Genomic DNA, 19,233 nt, shown 5'->3' with positions numbered 1-19,233 from the left:
TTGCTTAAAGATTTCTAAGTTGCTAAGGCTTGTCTTGAATTTGTGATCTTCTTGCCTCAGCCTCCAGTCTCTGGAATTGCAGATGTGCCATCATGCCCAGTCCTTTTTATTTATTTTGAGACAGGTCTTGCTAAGTTGCTCAGGCTGGCTTCAAATATGAGTAGCTGGGATTACAGGTGTGTGCCACCACACCTGGCAAATACTCTTACTAAATGGTAAAACCCAATTCTTATTTGATCATGACAAGATTTTCCCTTATTCAGGAAAAAAAATTGCTGTATCATAAACATAAGCAGATGAATTGATTCATATTGATTTACACTACTTATTATCTCTTCTATATTAACAGCTCTGACTACAGTTCAAGTGAAAAGAATGGAGTTTTATTTAATAAAATGAATTTTTGTCAAAACGTACCCAATTCAACGCCAAGCATTTCTGTCAATGGCAAAAGCAAGATAAAAATGGCAAAAGAATCATAAAATTAGCACCAGGTCAAAATTATTTTGATTAGGCAAGGACAAAAAAATTACATAAACATTCTTTCTATGTAAATTCTTTTTTTTTTTTTTTTTGGCAGTATTGTGGACTGAAACCAGGGTCTTTTTGTTTTTGAGACAGGATCTCACTGAAGGGCCCAAGCTAGCCTCAATTTACAATCTTTCTGCCTTGTCCCCACTTTTATGTCACAGACTGTTTAGTGTCATTATGGAATTAGACATGTTCAGCTTCAGCAGGACCTTAAATTACTGAATTTGTGATCTTCTTGCCTCAGCCTCCAGAGTCTCTGGGATTACAGATATGTGCCATCATGCCAGTCCTTTTTATTTAGTAATCCCAGATAGCTGGGATTACTGGTATTCACCAGTATACTTTATCATTTTTTTGTGGTGCCACGCAAGTGCTCTACAACTGAGTTACACCTCCAGTCTTTAAATGTTAATGCTTTAATTTCTTCCTATAGTCAGCATATTTTTAAAAATAATCATGTTTTTCTTGAACTTGTGATCCTCCTGCCTCTGCCTCCCAAGCCACTGGGATTACAGGGGCAAGCCACTGCACCCAGCTTGGAAAACATTAACTTTCAATTTTGGGATATCAACCCCTCTGTTATTATTTTGGGGGTGCTAAGGATGGAATCCAGGGACTCATGCATGCTAGGCAAGCACTCTACCCCTGAGCCATATCCTCAGCCGCAGGATGTCAAAACTTCTAATAGAGAAATCAAGGTATTTTACCCCATACCTCTTGGGCCACATCATGTGCCAGTGGCATGGGTCTGGAAATTACACTGCAGGAACAGCTGGGTCAGGGTTAGGGATCTCAAAAAGCTGATCAGTGTGGTAAAGCCTTTATTGCTATTCAGCCACACTCTGAAGGCAACACTTGTTTCCTGTAATCAGAGATTAAAGATGTCTATTCTCTTTCCATTCAAGTACCTACTGCCTTTTCAAGGGTGGTGGTGATATGGTTGGGAAAGATAAGGGCAATTCCCCATTTTTGTCCTGAAGGTACTCAAACAGCTCTTTAAAGATCTCTACTACCAATGACCATGAAGTATGACAGGTTAAGAAGCCCCCTCCTAAAACTTATTCTGTATATTTTTTTCTTTCCTAACCGGACAGATGGGGACTGGGGTTATAACTCAGCACTACTACTCAGAGCTTGTTTGGCAATGCATGAGGCCCTGAGGTTGATCCCTAGCACTGCAAATAAATGAACAAAGCCAGAAATTCAAATGGAAAGACAATTCTGTACCCTGATACTAAACAGTCTGTGAATAAAAATGTTACAAAGAGAAAAAGAGAATTTGGATTAGCATGTGAATTTCATTAAATGGGACTCTGGTTAGAAATCAGAACTTACAGGAGTAGGGATATAGCTCAGTGGTGGAGCACGAGCCTAGCATGTTTGAGGCCCTGGGTTTGAACCAACCAACAAAAAAGTAAGGTTGTGGGGTGAAGGTGGAAGAAAAAAAAAGAAGACGGTAGGAGAGAGAACACAGTATTTCCTGTTTTTCACCTGCTCAGTCTTTTCATAGAATACTTTAGCAAGGGGAATTCCAGATGATACTGAAATATACTTAGTAGCAGCATTTTGGCAAAAAAGAGGAGTTTGTGGTCTTTGGGTCAGCTAGCTAAAGAAATCAGTCTCAAGTAGTCATCGGTTTGGAAGATGAACTGGGAACTGCCAATGTAGCATGACTAGGAAGTACCTAGATAAAAACTCCTGGAAGCTAGTCCTTTTTATTGACAGAATCAATAGAACATTTGGTAGCATGGCAGACAGGTCACAATGTCCTGCCACCACAACTTCTGACACTCAAATTAGATCTATATAAATGTGAATCCTTTTTATTCTTTCAACTCTGTATTACATATACGGAGGGGTTTCTACATTGGAACAGTTTCACTCACACCATCCCTATTTACGCAGTTTTTGAAGACTAAAGCTTGGTCCAAATTTGTGAAAAGGTGACAGGCTAAAAGAAAAATTAACTTAAAGAAGCTATCCGGCCCAATCGAGAATGGCTTAATATTATTCATTTTCTTCTTTGAACATCTTACTTAAGTGCTTTATTAGAGCCACTAGCGCAGGGTTCCCACCACATGCCTCAATTTGTTTATAGGCTTTAGATTCAAGCTCTTTAAGAGTATTCCGAGTGTATTCAAAAGAACCTACATCCTCGAGATAATGTACACAATATTTTTTAATATCTATGTTTTCTGTTCTTTGGCGCAAGATGTTCTGCACCTGGGTGCTTTCAGGCCTTGACCAAATAGCATGAATAGTAGGGAATGAGAATTTTCCCTCTGTTAGATCTTCACAAAAACTTTTGTTTTCACTATATTCTTTGGAGTGCAGATTAGCATAATCATCTCTAATTTGAAAAAAGAGGCCAAGTGTATCAAGTAATGGCTTTAAATCTTCTTTGTAGTCAGAGAATAGTTGCATGAGACCTACTGCTAATCCAAACAGTCCACCAGTCTTTTGCAGCACCATGGCTTTATATTCTTCTTCAGTGGGACAAGTGTAATTATCCCTCCAGTAAATGTCCAGGCCTTGTCCCTGATGGAGTTCTAAGAGCTGGCGGGTAAAAAGTTTCACTGCATCTGGATGATCTAGAGTTAGGACTTTTTCTAAGCCAAGGAAATACACATAATTGGCTGAATTGATGACAGATGGAATTCCATAGATGCTATGTGCTACTGGAAAGCCACGTCGGAGTTTTGAGTTGTCTTCAATATCATCAATGAGTAAACTGGCATTGTGCAACATTTCTGTCACTTCAATGATAATCTAAGAAAAAAGAAAAAAATTACTTCACATTATTTGAAGTATTCAAAACAGTTTATATTTAGTGGTAGTAATAGATTAAGGAAGTCTCGGGTGTCTTAAATTTCATAATGAGAAATTATTTAGCAACCTGAACATAAGACAATAGTGGATGAGCATAAAACTAAGAAAAGTAATTTCATGAGAAATCTATTAATTTGGGGAGATTGAGAATGAGATTAGAATTGCCTAAATACCTGTAATTTGTCTTCTGGAACTTTTAGCCAATGATTAAATGCCTGTGAAAGTTTGGTTCTCACTTGTTTACCTGCAATTAAAAAATATGACAATAAAACAATTATTTACTTACACAACCTTCCTTCAAAACACATCAGATTTGGCAAATGCACCCCCATCAACCCATTACCTATTGCAGAGATTATATTTCACTGCTAAATACCCAACCCTATCCCTCTGAAATCAACATGCTAAAGTGCATAACCTTTCAGAATTAGAGCAGATAAGAAAGATTAGATAGATTCTATGGCACTTCAGGAGGCTTTAATTTTTTTTTTTTGGTTCCGGAGACTGAACTCAGGGGCACTCAACCACTGAGCCATATCCCCACACCTATTTTGTATTTAGAGATAGGGTCTCACTGAGTTGTTTAGCACCTGGCTTTTGCTGAGGCTGGCTTTAAACTCATGATCCTCTGGCCTCAGCCTCCCGAGCCTGGGATTACAGGCATGTGCCATGGTGCCCGGCAGTATGCATTAATTTTTTAAAAATATTTTTTTAGTTGTCAATGGACTTTATTTACTTACATGCGGTATTAAGTGCCTCACACATGCTAGGCAAGAGCTCTACCACCTAGCCACAACCCCAGCCCAGTAGGCTTTAATTTTTAACTTGCCATCAACAACTTCTGAATGAAATGGGTATTTGTAGGAAATCCTCCTGCCTCAGCCTCCCAAGGTGCTGGAACTACAGGTGTGCGCCACTGAACCCAGCACAGAAAATCTTTTGAGATTATATTATTATAGATCAAGAACATATCTGTCCAAGGCATGGTTCTTTTTTTTTTTTTGTACTGGGAACTGAACCCAGAGGTGCGCTTAACTACTGAGCAACATCTTAAATAAGTGAATGAACTAACAGCAGAGCGAGTATCACTCAAAAGCAGTATCCTGGATTTTTCTTTTGGGTACTGGGGATTCAATGTAGGGGTATTCAACCACTGAGCCATATTCCCAGACCTTTTTTTTTTTTTTTAATATATATTTTATTTAGAGACAAGGTATCACAGAGTTGCTTAGGGCCTCGCTAAATTGCTAAGGCTGGCTTTGAACTCATGATTCTTCTGCCTCAGACTCCTGAGCCAAGGGCACCACCGTGCCCAGTTTCCTGGCTTTTTCTTTCTCTTTCTTCTTTGGCACTGGCCTCAAACTTGCAAAACTCTGCCTCAGACTCTTAAGTCACTGGATTACAGATATGTACCCTTACACGGGGCTTGGGTTTTCTTAAACATTTCTGACTTCACTCCATTTTTTTTTTCTTTTTAAGAATTAACATTAGCAGGTAAGTTTCTATTAGGGTGTGCCAGAACAGAAATACTACTAATCATGATAGTTACCTAAGTGTACCTAAGGAGCTAGCATTCTTTTGGCGTTTTTTTTTGGTACAGGTTTTCATTATGTTGCCTAGGGTGGCCTAAAACTCTTAGGCTCAAGCTATCCTCTTGCCTCAGACTCCTGAGTACTCGGGACTATAGGCATGAGCCTGACTCTTTTTTTTCTTTTCTTTCTTCTTCCTTTTTTCTTTGTGGTGAGGGGATTGAAGCCAGGGCCTTGTGCATGTGAGGCAAGCACTTTACTAACTGACCTATATCCTCAGCCCTTTGTTTCACTGAGTTGCATCACCAGCCTTTATTATTTTGAGATAGAGTCTAAGTTGTCTAGGCTGGCTTTGAAAAATGACAAGCGATTCTTCTGGCACAGCCTCCTGAGTTGTTGGTATTTCAAGTGTGCATCAACATGCTGGGCTCTCTTTTGGCTTTTCATAACTATATTTATCCTACCCAGATTCAGGAAGAACAGAAAAGCATGTTACCATTGTGGTGTGGTCATAAAGAAAGATATGTACTTTAGAAGAGAAAAAAAACCCTACTGTGATTGAAAGCATGATTATAGTTTAGCTACACTATGAACTAAATAGACTATTAAGGTTTCAAATTGCCTTTTATGTTATTATTTGTGGTACAAGAGATTGAACTTAAAGGTGATCTACCACTGAGGTACACTCTTAGACCTTTTTCAATTTAAGATAAGGTCTTGCTATGTTGCTGTAATTGGCCTTAACTTCAGGCGTGTGCCACTATGCCCATCACTTCTTATATTATTTTTATGAGAAAGAGCGTGCCAACTTCCAAGTAACTCATTTATATAAGTAAAAAAAAGTTTTTTTATTTTTAAAGAGACAGGGTCTCACTATATTGCCTGGGCTGACACCAAACTCCTGAGCTTTAGCAATTCTCCTGTCATAGCTTCTCAAGTAGCTGGAACTACAGGCATATGTCACTGTGCCTTGCTGTAAATGAAACAAACAAAAACCAAATTGTTTTATAGTGTTGAGTGTTGTATCTAGAGCCTTATGCATCCTAGGCAAGTACTTTACCACTGAATTACATCCTTTAGCTTCCCCAAATACTTTTTAAATTTTTATTTATTCATTACTGGAAATTGTACGTAGAGGTATTTAACAATGAGCTACACCACCAGCCCTTTTATTTTAAAAGTCTTGCAAAGTTGCTTAGAGTGACCTCAAATTTGTGATCCTTCTGCTTCAGCTTCTGAAGTTAATGATTACAGTTGAGTGCCAATAGGCCAGCTTTGTTTTATTAATTGTTTTTTTGTATTGGGGATTAAACCTAGGGGCACTTAACCACAGGGCCACATCCCCAACCCTTTTTCCTTTTTGAGATAAGGTCTTATCAAGGATCTCTTCGCTAAGACCATGTCTCAAAATAAAAAATAAAAAGGGCTGGGGATGGGCTGCAGTTGTAGTTCAGTGGTAGAGCACTTGCCTAATGTGTGAGGCATTGGGTTTGATCCTCAGTACCGTATTAAAAAAAAGGGGGGGGGGCTGGGGATGTGGCTTGGTGGTTAAGTGTCCTTGAGTTCGTTGGTACCAACGAACAAACAAAACAACAAAACAAAACAACCTTATATATAAACATAATAAGGCAGCCATTAAGTTAGAAAGCTGTGTTCAGGTGATACTCCCTTATATAAAATAATATGGTTAGGTTTCCAGATAAAGTGACTTAGTTGTATTAGTTCTCAAAGGAACTAATAGTGTAAGAAATGCCAGTAGTTGTATAGTGGGAGACATGAACATGGAGGGGGACACTTTAACATGGAGTATAAATTAAATTTTCTGTTGTTATACAAATCAGAGATTTCCTCTAATATCTAATAGTGAAAAAGCCAGATTTGGAGGTGCAGTCCTGTTATCTCAGCTGGAAAGGTAAGGCAGGAGGATCTCAAGTCTTAGGCCAAGGACTTGAGACTTAGCAAAACCCTGTCCCAAAATAAATATAAGAAGCGCTGGGGATATAACTCTGGGGTAGAGTGCCCTGAGTTCAGTCCTCAGTACTGCAAAAAATAACGGGGAGGGGGTTAGGGGCGGAATTTGAATTTGCGGTTATCTGTAAAGAATAAACATCCAAAGAGGCCTCAAAATGTTTATTTTTAAAATTTTATTTATTTAATATATTTTTTAGTTGGACATAATACCTTTATTTATTTTTCTGTGGTGTTGAGGATTGAACTCAAGTGTCTCACACATGTGAGATAAGCACTCTACCACTCAGCCACAACCCCAGACCCAGTATTTATTTTTTGAAGTATATCAATGTTATTTTTTTTTTTTAAATGTTTTTTAGTTGTAGATGGACATAAAACTCTTATTTTTTATTTTTATATGGTTCTGGGGATCAAATCCAGTGCCTCACGCATGCTAGGCAAGCACCGTACCACTGAGCCACAACCCCAGCCCATCATTGGATATTTTTAAAATTACTTTTTAGGAGTGAATAATTATAAAATTGTATTTGTAAACTTTCTCTAATGTATCCCTTTCCTTTCCCCTTCCCCTTCCTTTTCCTTCCTTCCTTCTTTCCAGTACTGGGGACTGAACCCAGGGGTGCTTTACCAGTGAGCTATGCCCTGAGACATCTTTAATTTTTATTTTGAGGTAGGGTTTTTTTTTTTTTTTTTTTAAAGAGAGAGAGAGAGGAGAGGGAGAGAGGGAGGGGGGGGAGAGGGAGAGGGAGAGAGAGAGAGAGAGAGAGAGAGAGAGAGAGAGAATTTTATATTTATTTTTTAGTTATCGGTGGACACAAATCTTTGTATGTGGTGCTGAGGATCGAACCCAGGCCGCACGCATGCCAGGCGAGTGCGCTACCGCTTGAGCCACATCCCCAGCCCCTTGAGGCAGGGTTTTCTTTAAGTTGTCCAGCCTGGCCTTGTAGTTGTGATCCTCCTGTCTCAGTCTCCTGAGCTGCTGGGATTATAGTTAATATATCACTTTCAGCAGGAAATCTCAAAGGCTGATAAAGCTAACCTTTTCTGTTTGCTAACATTTGAATGACCACTACTGTCTGATAACTATCCTATACAGACTGTAACTGAACTGTTACCCGGTAACTGAAGTAAGTATTTGTAGGGTTCTAGAAGAATTCTTTGGACAGTTTCTTGCGTCTTCTCCATTGTTTTTAAATTTCAAAGCTGATCTGTAGAAAAGAAGAAACAGAAACATGATCTTATGAACCAAATTATCAAGCATTAAACTGCCAAGAAATTTGTATCTCAAGGTGTTTTGGGAATAGCATACCTTTAGTTTGGTTTAACCCAATTTTTTTCAGTTGTTGATGATGGACCTTTATTTATATGTGGTGCTAAGAATCAAACTCAGTGCCCCACACATGCTAGGCCAAGCACTCCACCACCACTGAACCACAACTGCAGCGCCTGGTTTAAAAATTTTTATATGTATAAAATATTGAAAACATTAAACCAGGAAAGGTGGCACATGACTGTAATCCCAGCAGCTTGGGAGGCTGAGGCAGGAGGATCGTGAGTTCAAAGCCAGCTTTAGCAAAAGTGAGGCACTAAGCAGCTCAGTGAGATCTTGTCTCTAAATAAAATACAAGACAGGGCTGGGGATGTGGTTCAGTGGTCAAGTGCTCCTGAGTTCAATCCATAGTAGCCCCCTGCCACCAAAAAAATTTGAATGTTCTGAATATGCCTATATAGATGGAAAGTAGATTAGTGGTTGCCGGCACAGGAAGAACAAGAACTAACTGCTAGTGAGTAATGTTTTTTTTTGGAAGCATCAAACCATAAAATTAGATTGTGGGGCTGGGCATGGTGGTGCATACCTGTAATCCTAGTGGCTTGGGAGGCTGAGGCAGGAATATTGCAAGTTCAAACCCAGCCTCAGCAACTTGGTGAGGCTCTAAGCAATTTGGCAAGACTCTGTCTCTGAATAAAAAGTAAAAAGGGCTGGGGATGTGGCTCAGTGGTTAAGTGCTCCTGGGTTGAATCCCCAGTACAAAAATAAAATAAGATAAAATAAAAAAATATTCTGTACATCTACAACTTAAAAAAAAAAAAAAGGAATATGGAGATGGTTGCACATTGTTAATATACTAACAACCATGGAACTGTCTACTCTTCTTGATTGTGTGAGATGGCATCACACTTTGCTGCCCAGGCTGTTCTTAAAACTGTGGGCTCAAGAAATCATTACACATTAGTTTCCCACGTAGGTAGTTACTACCACATCCTGCTTAAACTGTACACTTTAAATGGTTGGTATACGGTATATAGATCACATCTCATGTTTTTTTAAAAATACAATTCTTCATTGAAATGATTACACAGGTCAAAGAGTTCAGCTGATTTAAGTGGTTTTCTTAGATACATAATGTATTATTATGCCTTGCCTAGTTTCATCAACCATAAAAGACTTAAATAATTGAAATCAAACAAATGTCAAAACAAATCACAGAATTAGATATTTTCTTTATTAAGTGATTATATAAATTAGTAAGCATGTTCCTTCTATGAACATTAAAATAGCTTTTTTAAAAATTTTGTTACTGGGGATTAAACACAGGGGCACCCTACCACCAAGCTACATTCACAGCCTTTTTTGGGGGGAGGGGGTACTAGAAATTCCCCAGTCCTATTTTGTATTTATTTAGAGACAGGGTCTCACTGAGTTGTTTAGCACCTCACTTTTGCTGAGGCTGGCTTTGAACTCGTGATCCTCCTGTCTAAGCCTCCTGGGATTACAGGCCTGTGCCACCACACCCGGCATCTCTCAGCCCTTTTTGAGATAGGGTCTCAACAAATTGCTGGAGCTGGTCCTCCTGCCTCACCCTCCTGAGTAGCTGGGATCACAGCCATGCTTCACTGTGCTTGGCTGGCTGGGTTTTGTACCTCCAGTCCCAAGATGGTTGTTTATATATTTATAATTTAAAGGGAAGTACGCATATTTGCTCTAAAATATGAGACTCTGTTTTAAAATATGCATTAACTTGAATGTAATCATATGTATTAAAAACATTTCCCTGTAATGTTTTATTATTTGGAATTTTGTATGTACTTTAATATTTTTGTTGCTGGGGATTGAAACCAGGGGTGCTCAACCATTGAGTACATTTCCAGCCCTTTTTGTGTTTTGTTTTGAGACAGGGTCTCAATAAGTTGCTGAGGCTGGTTTTAAACCTGTAGTCTCCTTCCTCAGCCTCCCAAGTCACTGGAATTATATGTATGTGCCACTGCACCAGGCTTACTTCAATATTTCTTAAGAGTATCATGGTCTTTATAGGGTCCTCCTTTACTGCTGAGTCTCTATCTCTCTGGCAATCTATTTCTATTTTTACCTGTCACATTTTAGGAGTTTATCATTTTTGTCCTCTTTCTTTTGCCTTTTGGGACTATGATTTGGTCTCCAGGATCACAAGACATCTTCTAATCAATATTTTTGGCTTAATTGACAATATAAAAACGTAAGAATAAACCTAATATGGTATGGCAGTTCAAGATTAGTGCTGCTGAAAGCATTACACATCATAGAATTTTGGAACTGGAAGGCAACTTAGAGTTCTCTTAGTATGCTTGAATAAAGCACAAGAATATATTCACTTGGTGAGTGTCACTTTTTTTTTGGTGCTGGGGATTGAACCAGGGCCTTGTGCAGGGTACTTATGCAAAAACTCTACCAACTGAGCTACATCCCCAGCCCCCAAGTGTCACATTTATGAAATCAGGTATACTTTGTGTTATTTTGCCTAGTCAAAGGTCTTTTTCGGATTCACTAAGTCTGGGAAGAGGACTAGGAATCCTCATTTTTAATATGCATCATATACAATTCTTAAGGAGCTGCTTGAGAAAATGGTAGAGGGTCTGAAGATAGCTTCATCATACTGCATGACAACACAACCAAGGGGGATGGGCTCATATTTTTATTTACTATAATGCTGAGGGTGCATTCCTTGATTTCTAAACCTGCTCTAGTAACTTCATAAAATTAAATATGAAGCCCATTTTTTTGAAGCCAGTCATCTGAGACTATGATCTCATCATCCACCACCTCATGGATAAGGCAATTCTAGTACCTACTACTGCTTACAAGTATCAATTTTTAAAAAAATTTTAGCTGGACATGATACCTTTATTTATTTATTTTTATGTGGTATTGAGGATTGAACACAGGGCCTCACACATATGAGGTGAGCACTCCACCACTGAGCTACAACCCCAGCCCCAACAGGTATTAAATTTAAAAATGTAAAATAACTTTAGAAGAGTCTCATGTTTAACCCATAAAATACAAGACTCTTTGTACATGTTTTCAGTAGATGAACACACTGATGCCTTGATCCATACTCCTAAGCAGAGCTGAAGCTCCTGAGTAAATACTAACAAAGTGCCACAAAAGTAAATGATTTCTAAAAGCTATTAAGAACATAGAAAAGATGCAACTGCTCAACCTGTAAGAACCAGCTAATGTTCCTGCCTTAGCAGGCACCTAACATGAAGGTAAGGTGTGAACCCCATCGTGCCTGTTTTTCCACTATGGAATGAGATGCCAACAGGAGGAAAGAATAAAACCTCTACATTATCTAGTCATTGTGAGGCAGACAGAAGGCCTGTGAGAAAGGAGAGCTAAAATGAAAATACACAGATTACCATCAACTCTGCAAGTATTTGGATGCTTCCACCAAGCATAAACTATTTCAAGGGTAGGAGAAACCTTTTGATATAATAAAAGCTATGGATCTTCTTAAAAAAAAAAAAAAAAAAGCCAGTGTGTAAATCACTAAGCTCCCTCCCACATACATATGCACAGCAACAAAAATAAAACCTGTACCTAACTTTTCAGGAATCACATAGTCCCTGAATGCTTTACCTACACCTCAGATTAAAATCCTCAAAGAATATTTTCATACTTTTAATATCAAGCAAATCTGGTGTTTGCATAATAGGCCAAGACATAAAACCCATTATCTTAACTATTTCTCTGGTAGGAAAAGGGGAGGATACTGGGGATTAAACCAGGATGTTCTACCACTAACTTATGCTCTCAGCTCTTATACACACTGGCTAAGTTGCCCAGGCTGTTCTGGAAATTGTGATCCTCCTGTCTAAGCCCCCAGATTTGGGATTATAGGTGTGCATCGCTGCATCTGGCTCCATCTTAATTTTTTATTAAAGGCAGATTACAGATGGAAATCCAATCTCAATTCTTGTAGGTATCGAAAAATCAGTTTGTCTTGTCTTTTTTAAAATATTTTTTTAGTTGTAGGTGGACATGATATCTTTATTTTTATGTGGTGCTGTTGATCGAACCCAGTGCCTCACAGGTGACAGGCAAGCGCTCTACCACTGAGCCACAACTGCAGCCGTCTTGTCATGAGTCCAAGGGGACCAGTAAAGGGGCAATATTAGGAAATGTTATTGGGTGCACGTATGAACAGGTAATAACTAACCGCACAGTGATTATAATGTACCAATACAAACGGGGGGGGGGGAGGTCTAAGGACTTATTTGCCTCGCCCACCTTTTTTACTTAACAGTCTCAGTTTATCAGAGCCGCAAATCCGGCTTTCATTTTTATGGTGAAAAACTACAGAATGCTCCAGCCAGAGTCTCAATTATTCTCCCACTTTTAAAAGTTAGAACCTGCCGGAAACGTGCTCAGAGTGGATCAGTGAGTTCGACCCTTGCATCGGCGAACCACGGCCGCCACAGGGCCTACGCGGCGGGCCTTCTTCCTCCCAGCGGAGAGTCCCCGAGGCAGCCCCCGTGCGCCCCACCGCAGGGCCGGCCCGGCCCGGCTCGCCGCTCCCTCAGGGCCCCAGGGTCCTTTGCTTGACTCCTCCTAGCCCTCGCCGGCCCCTCCGCCAGTCCCCGCGCCCCGCACCGCGACCGAGTCTGTCCCTCGCCCGTCTCCTCGGAGCACGCTCGCTCGTGCGCTCCGGCCGCCCTCCCGCCGGCCGCCCGGCACCACGCGCGGCTGCCTCACGGCGGGCGCCCACCGCACGCGCCAGGCCTGGAGGGCTGCAGAGCACCCACTCGCGCCAGCGAACTGGAACTTCCGCGCAAAGCATTTCTTTAAAGGGGAAGGTCTGGATTCAGAATTACTAAACCCGGACAGACGAAAAGCGCGGCGGTTGGGCGCAAGGGAGCCCTCCCACTTCTAGGGACGCGGCCCATCGGCAGGGAACTTCGAGTCCCGGGGGTCACCAGAGACATCCCTTTCCGCCCGCTCGGGCCGCTCCTCCTCCCTCTGCCAGGCTCTGGCAGTCACCCGAGCGCCGGGTCAGCATCCGGGTCCTCTCCTTTCTTCTCCCCACGGCTGCGGCCCCGCCCCCGCTATGTCCCATCCGGGTCCCCCCAGCCACCGCCGCCGTTCACGGTTTCACGATGATCTCACGACTTTACGGCGTCGGTCGGGAGCAGCAGTACCTCATGTCAACTTCCCACTCCGGAGTTCAGACCAAGGCTCCTCCCGGCGTCTTCATAAATCTCTCCTCCTACTTCACCACAAAACTCTCCGCCCTCCTCAGCCGCCAGCGACGCCGCATTACTCGTAGCAAGAAAATGCGCCATCCCGGTCACACTGCGCAGGCGTCGTTGTCACCTCCCCGTTTCCAGGTGGCCCCTCCCTCTTTCCCTCCCGCTTCCGTCTCACGCAGGCGCGGGGTGTTGCGGGTCTTGCAGTTCTCGCAGGGTAAGGATTTGCGCATTGGTCCCGGGAACTGGACTACATTTCCCAAGATGCTTTGGGGCGTAACTTTCTGTTTCCATAGAACTGGTGGGAAAATGGCGTCGTTGTTTGTATGCTGGGGGCCAATAGAAACAGGGCAAAGGCGGGCTCTGGCGGACCCCGACCAATCCGAGGTCGTCTAAGAGGCCATCCGGGAAAGAAGTAAGGGAGGGGAAAAGAATCAAGGGGAGGGGAGAAGGAGGGAAGGGGGGGCCGGGGTGGGGGGAAAGCGATGTTTGCCCGTCAGTCGAGTCCGGAGTGAGGAGCTCGGGCGCCGGAGCGAAGGAGTCTCTGGAGCCCCAGCTTGCCGCCGTCACGGCCGCCGCCTGGACCTTTGCCCGGAGGGAGCCGCAGAGGGTCCGTCGCCGCCGTCCTCTGGAGGGCGGCGCGCCCGGGGGCCCGGACCTCCAGTCCGGGAGGGATTTTTCGTCGGCCCCCTCCCCCCAGCGAGGGAGCCCGAGCGGCCGCCAAACAAAGGTACCAGTCGCCGCCGCGGGAGGAGGAGGAGCCGGAGCTTCAGCCTCGGCCGCCGCTGGACCCGCCGCCCTTCTTCTCCATCTCTTCTCTGGGCCTGCCGCGTCGGGGGGAGGAGGAGCGCGACTCTGGACGCGCCAGCTTGGACCTCGCCTCCGCGGAAGGTAGGGGCATTTTCCGGGTGCTCACCGTCCCTGGCGTTGTCCCCGGGCCCGCCGCGGAGCGGGGCGGATGGCTGCGGTGCTGTCTCCGCGCCGGTGTTCGTGGCCCCTGCCTCCCGGGACCCCCGCCCGGCCACAGCTCGGCGCCCGGTGGCCTGCCGCGGGGGGCCCGGACGGGCGGGGGCGGCGGGCCGCGGCTTCTCGGCCCCTGCGGCCGGGCCCCACTCGGGTGGGACGCGGCCCCGGCGCCGTCCTGCTCGGCCCCGGCCCGCCGGGCCCTGGCGCGACGCGGGTGCCTGCCCGTGGGGGCGGACTTCGGCGCCAGCGCCGGACCCTGGCGCGTTGCGAGTTTCTTCTGACAGAAATGGCGTCATCGTCGGAGACGGGGCTCCGTCGGGTCGCGACAATGGGGACGCGGAGCTGCGGGCCGTGGGGTGGCCGCAGGCGGCGAGGCCGAGTGCGGCGCGTGCTGGCCCTCGCCGAGCGCCCTGCTGGCGGCGGCCGCGCAGGCTGCCTGGCTCTGAGCGGTGCCTTTTGTCTCCCCGCAGGTGCAGGTGACGCTGGTGTGGTCGCGGGGGTCGCCGACCCGGAGTCGCCATGAAGGTAAGCGTGCCTCCCAGCGCTGCGGCAGGGCCGAGGTCTGCGGGCGCCGCGCGGGAGGCGTGTGCGGGGCCCGCGCGGGGATGGCCGCGGAGTTGCGGTGCGGGGCCCCGCTTCCGCGCGGCTGGCCCCGTGCAGGCAGCGCTTGGGAGCTGCGGGACGCGGGCCAAGCAACCTGACCTGGGCGAGCTGTGGGCGCTCTAGGGTGCGCCGCTGAGGGAGCACCTCGCCCGCTGTGGGAACGCTGCTATGGGTTGCTAGCCGCGGACCTTTTTAATGACCACAAAGCTCATCTTATTGGAAAGATTTTAGAAGGATTTTGGTGATCTAGAAGGATTTTGGTGATCTTTGCACACTGCGGAGACAACAGTTGTTCCTTTTTTGAAGGGACTTTGGGTTATATCTTTTCTTTTCCTTTATCCATGTGTGCCTCTGCAGGTTGTCATTGCTCTGTGGTGTCTTATGGAAAAGTGATGGCTAGTTCCTTTTCAGTAAACCTGTTAACTCAGTACATACTGTGTCTAGTAGGGCTTAATTGATGGAGGAAATTAAAGCCATAGAAGTACCCGGTTTTTCACTTTAAAGAACATGGGAACGAATTCTGTCTGGTTTGATCACACTATCAGGGATGACAAGTCTTATGTACTGGAAATGTTTAGATTTCACTGGTGTAACTTAGATACCAGCAAGTATTTTTTCACTGATTACAAATTCAGAAGTGCTTAAAGGGTAGAGTGTTCACAAGTATAGATATGCAACAGATAGTATGTTAGAATGTAAACTTCATCTACTTTTATTTCTTTGAATACTTTTTATTTTATTTGTTTTTATTTTTGCTATACTGGGAATTGAACCCAGGGTGCTTTATCACTGAGCTACGTCCTCAGCCCTTTTTATTTTTTCCAGATGGGGTCTGGTTCGTTGCACAGGCTGGCCTGGAACTTTAAATCCTCCTGCCTCACCCTCCCCAGTAGTTAGGATTATAGGCATGCACCACCATCCCTGGCTGCTTTGAAATTTTTTTTTCCCCACTTCTCTTCAGAGTAAAGACTACTTTTAAAGAAATGCATCCAAATTAAAATTTGTAATGCTTGTGTTTATGGGAGACAGTGAAAGCTGTGGATATTAATATTTATCTACTGAACAAAGTAATTTAGTCTAATTTAAGCCTCTTTTTAAATTTGGGGTGCTGTGGACTGCCTAGAACAGTTTATATCTGCAGAGTTCCTGTCTCACTTTCATGTAAATGAAAACAAACACTGATGTTTCAGAATGAATCCCTTTTGTTAGTCACAAATACTAGTTAAAATTCCTGTGATCTGTGTAAAGCAGTGAAAAGTGAATTTATTAGGAAAACCATGTGTCTATGTTGGATGAGAATTTAAGAAAACTTTGGGTTGATTAATAGATAACAAGTTCAGAAGCTGAATAGTATTTGGAATAAATGTATTGTGTTGCAGTTACCATTAATGCAGGTACATTATAGGTTCTCTGTAAATGTTTGGCTATTAGATATATAGTAAGCAGAGGTGTTTTAGTTTTAAAGTTTCTTTTTTTTTCCTTTCGTTTCCTTTTTTAAACTTGTCAGTTTTAAAAAAATGAAAGTATATGGGAAACTTTAGCCTTAAAAGTTTCAGGGTATTAGGCAAATTCAAATTTTTTGATATAATTTTAGAACTAATAATTTTAGTGCTTAGCATTTCCATTCTTAAAGTTAAAAAGAAAATAGTAACTTTTTAACAGGAAAAAGGTTATGAAAACAAATTTCCAACTTTACCAAGAACTGTATAGCAAGTCTTCTCTTAGGGAATTTACTAGTAATCATTAGTATTAACAACTTAGAAGTTATGTGGTAAAAGATAAACTGCTCATGATTTTTATTTTGCTTTATAGCAAAAACAGCAATTGGAAATGCATTTAGTGTTGATTATATTGGGCTTAATTTTTTTTTTGTGTTAGTGTGTTCTCAGTTTTTGTATTATGGTGACAGTTGTGCTGTAGAGGATTTATACCATTTATTGGCTCTTAACCAAATTTCTGCTTTGAAGTAGGGTTTTAAGTCTATATTTCATAGTAATCTTTTCTTGTTGCCTTTTAGTCCCCAAATAAAGAAAATGTATACGTCATTCTAAGTATTATGTTTTAGTACCAGTTTTCCAGTAGAAAAGAATTTATTTAAATAAAGCCCTGTACTGCTTAGCATACTCCATCCTTTGATATTTTTGCAGTGTGTTTTTTGAGAAATATAACTTGTGACATTAAAGCACTTTATGCCTTATGTAGATCATAATGCTGGTGCTCTGTTGGATTTGCTTTTCCTACTTGTGGTAAACCTTTCAATATCAGCGATAGCACATTAGAAGGAAGTGGTAAATTATTAAAGTTTGTAAATAATTCTAAGGATTGTGTCAAGATTCGTTTTCTAATTTTTTTCTAATGAAATCTTTTTTTTTTTTTTTTTGCTTTCATATTATGTATTTTGTTAGCATCTGCTTATAATGCAGTGTATTTTTGAATGAAATGGGCCAGACATCTTAGGGGATTTAGGGGATCCGTGATTTAGTTAGTTGTACTTAAAATCTGGGTAGATTGGCTTTTTGTATATTCCATTATTTCTTTAATAACTCTGGCTTAGACCCTGTAAAAATGTGGATTGATTACAAATGTCTCTTTTTTTAATGCCCTATATATGTGCACATGTTCCTTCTACCTCTTTCTTTCCCCTTTTCTCTCTTTATTACATCCTTTTCTCCTTCCCTCCCTCCCTTCATCCTTTCCTTCCTCTGCCTTTGCCCCTCTTTTATAAATTGTTCATTTAACAACCTCTTCTATGTGTCATGCAATGTGAAATGAACATGAATAAGTTATCTGACTTGCTTTCAAGGAGTTCACAATTTAGTAGAAGACAAGAACAGTAAAGCAAAACTCATAGTATATTGCATTACAAGAGTATTTATTCCAACATATGGTAATTGTGGTAAGAGTTGTGGGAGGACAGACAATGTCTAAATCAGAAAGTTTTCCTGATGACTTTGTGTAAGTTGAGTGTTAAAGCTTTTGCCAGACAGATAATGGGAGAAAAGTGTTTCAGGTAGAGGGATAGACAAGATATCGGACAATAAAGAACAAAACAGAAGTGGTGTATTTGTAGTTTGCCATGTCTGTAGTAACAAAGTATGATGTGTTTGAGGGTGGGAATAGAAGGGCAATGATCAATAATAGGAGATGGAGCAGGGTGAAGGAGTTGAATATTTTGTGTGTGTGTGTGTGTGTGTGTGTGTGTGTGTGTGTGTATTGGCGGGGAGTGGTGCTGGGGATTAAACAAGAATGTTTTGCTGTTGAGCTGCAACCCCAGTCATTTTTATTTTTTGAAATAGGGTCTCACTAAGTTGCTGAGACTGGCCTTGAACTTGTGATATTCTTGCCTCAGACTCCCAAGATGCTAGGCTTACAGGTGTGTGCCATTGCACCTGATTTTCTTTCTTTCTTTTTTGCCTTTTCTCTATTTTTTTCTTTTTTCTTTTTTGGTGGTGCTAGAGAGTTTTAGGGTCTTAACGCATGCTAGTTAAATGGGCTACCACTGAGCTACACCCCCAACCTAAAATTTTTCCTTTTCTTTTCTTTTCTTTTTTGATACTTGTATTGAACCCAGGGATGCATTACCACTGAGTTACATCTCCAGCCCTTTATATTTTTTGAGACAGGGTCTCTCTGAGTTACCTAGGCCCTTGCAAAGTCCCTGGGGCTGGCCTTGAACTTGTGGTCCTCCTCACTTGGCCTCCTGAGTTGTTGGGATTACAGGTGAGTGTCACTGTGCCTGGCTCAAAATTTTCTTAAAAGCTACATGGAACTACTGAAATTTTTAAGAAGGGGCAAAGATGTTGGATTTGCATTGTGTAAAATTCAATTCGGAGGTATATTAGTGAGTACATCAAAAGGAAGATCTGAATGGAAGGTATGGAGATTGTGCATGAGAAGTCCAAGTGAGTTGTGAATTAAGAGATTGAATTAATGCAGCAGGAGTGGAGGAAAGGGGGAAGATGAGAAATTTTTAAGTAGAATTTAAGATCTATTAACTCACCCTGAGGTAGGAAGAAAACGAAGGTTTCTGTCTAGGAGAATTAGATGTTATTTTCATTTGAAGCATGTTGTCATTTCAGTAAAGGTGAATAGGGTTTTTAATACTTAAGGAGGTAAGCCATTCATGTCTAGGTGGACCTACTAGTTAAGTTAAAAGACTCAGAGAGCAGGTAGTTGAAGTCAGAGACTTGGATGAACTAATGTGAATGTTAGTTTGTACCTAATTATAACAGTTGAGGGATTTAAGAGTCTTGATATGGCAATGATATTTTATGTTATAAATTTGTAGTCTTTTGGTCAA

General features: G+C 42.3%; 2 protein-coding genes across 6 annotated transcripts in view; one reads left to right on the top strand and one right to left on the bottom strand.

Annotated features, from left to right (window-relative positions):
• Nucleotides 1-361: 361 nt before the first annotated feature.
• Ggps1 (geranylgeranyl diphosphate synthase 1) lies at nucleotides 362-13,479 on the bottom strand. 2 transcript variants are annotated; one of them, XM_027948011.2, is made up of 4 exons: nucleotides 13,317-13,479; nucleotides 7,976-8,068; nucleotides 3,534-3,604; nucleotides 362-3,300 (listed from the first exon to the last, which is right to left on the bottom strand). In XM_027948011.2, exons 2-4 carry the CDS (start codon nucleotides 8,043-8,045, stop codon nucleotides 2,539-2,541), a joined length of 903 nt encoding a protein of 300 aa, XP_027803812.1. In that variant the 5' UTR covers nucleotides 8,046-8,068; nucleotides 13,317-13,479; the 3' UTR covers nucleotides 362-2,538. The 2 variants fall into 2 exon arrangements, with proteins under 2 accessions (XP_027803812.1, XP_071475940.1); XM_071619839.1 differs by lacking the exon at nucleotides 13,317-13,479 and adding an exon at nucleotides 8,170-11,625.
• Nucleotides 13,480-13,851: 372 nt separating this feature from the next.
• Arid4b (AT-rich interaction domain 4B) overlaps nucleotides 13,852-19,233 on the top strand; it is a 143,702-nt gene continuing 138,320 nt past the window's right edge. For all 4 annotated transcript variants that reach the window (XR_011709297.1, XM_071619837.1, XM_071619836.1 and 1 more), the window contains exons 1-2: nucleotides 13,852-14,255; nucleotides 14,801-14,855. Coding sequence is in view for 3 of the 4 variants with exons in the window: in XM_071619837.1 (XP_071475938.1) it covers nucleotides 14,850-14,855 (6 nt within the window). In the remaining variant the exon portion in view is untranslated. The remainder of the gene's footprint in view (nucleotides 14,256-14,800; nucleotides 14,856-19,233) is intronic.

The sequence above is a fragment of the Marmota flaviventris genome, chromosome 12, assembly GCF_047511675.1.
Source record: "Marmota flaviventris isolate mMarFla1 chromosome 12, mMarFla1.hap1, whole genome shotgun sequence".
In the NCBI taxonomy this organism is placed as follows: Eukaryota; Metazoa; Chordata; class Mammalia; order Rodentia; family Sciuridae; genus Marmota; species Marmota flaviventris.
This window is presented reverse-complemented; position numbering and strand designations above follow the sequence as displayed.

Bases quoted from the DNA above. Each gene is read 5' to 3' on its own strand.
- Ggps1 (XM_027948011.2), bottom strand. From the start codon at position 8,045: ATGGAGAAGACGCAAGAAACTGTCCAAAGAATTCTTCTAGAACCCTAC. The intron at 3,605-7,975 runs GTAACAGTTCAG...TTTTAATTGCAG, and splicing joins ATACTTACTTCAGTTACCGG to GTAAACAAGTGAGAACCAAA. The intron at 3,301-3,533 runs GTATTTAGGCAA...CTTTTTTCTTAG, and splicing joins TTCCAGAAGACAAATTACAG to ATTATCATTGAAGTGACAGA.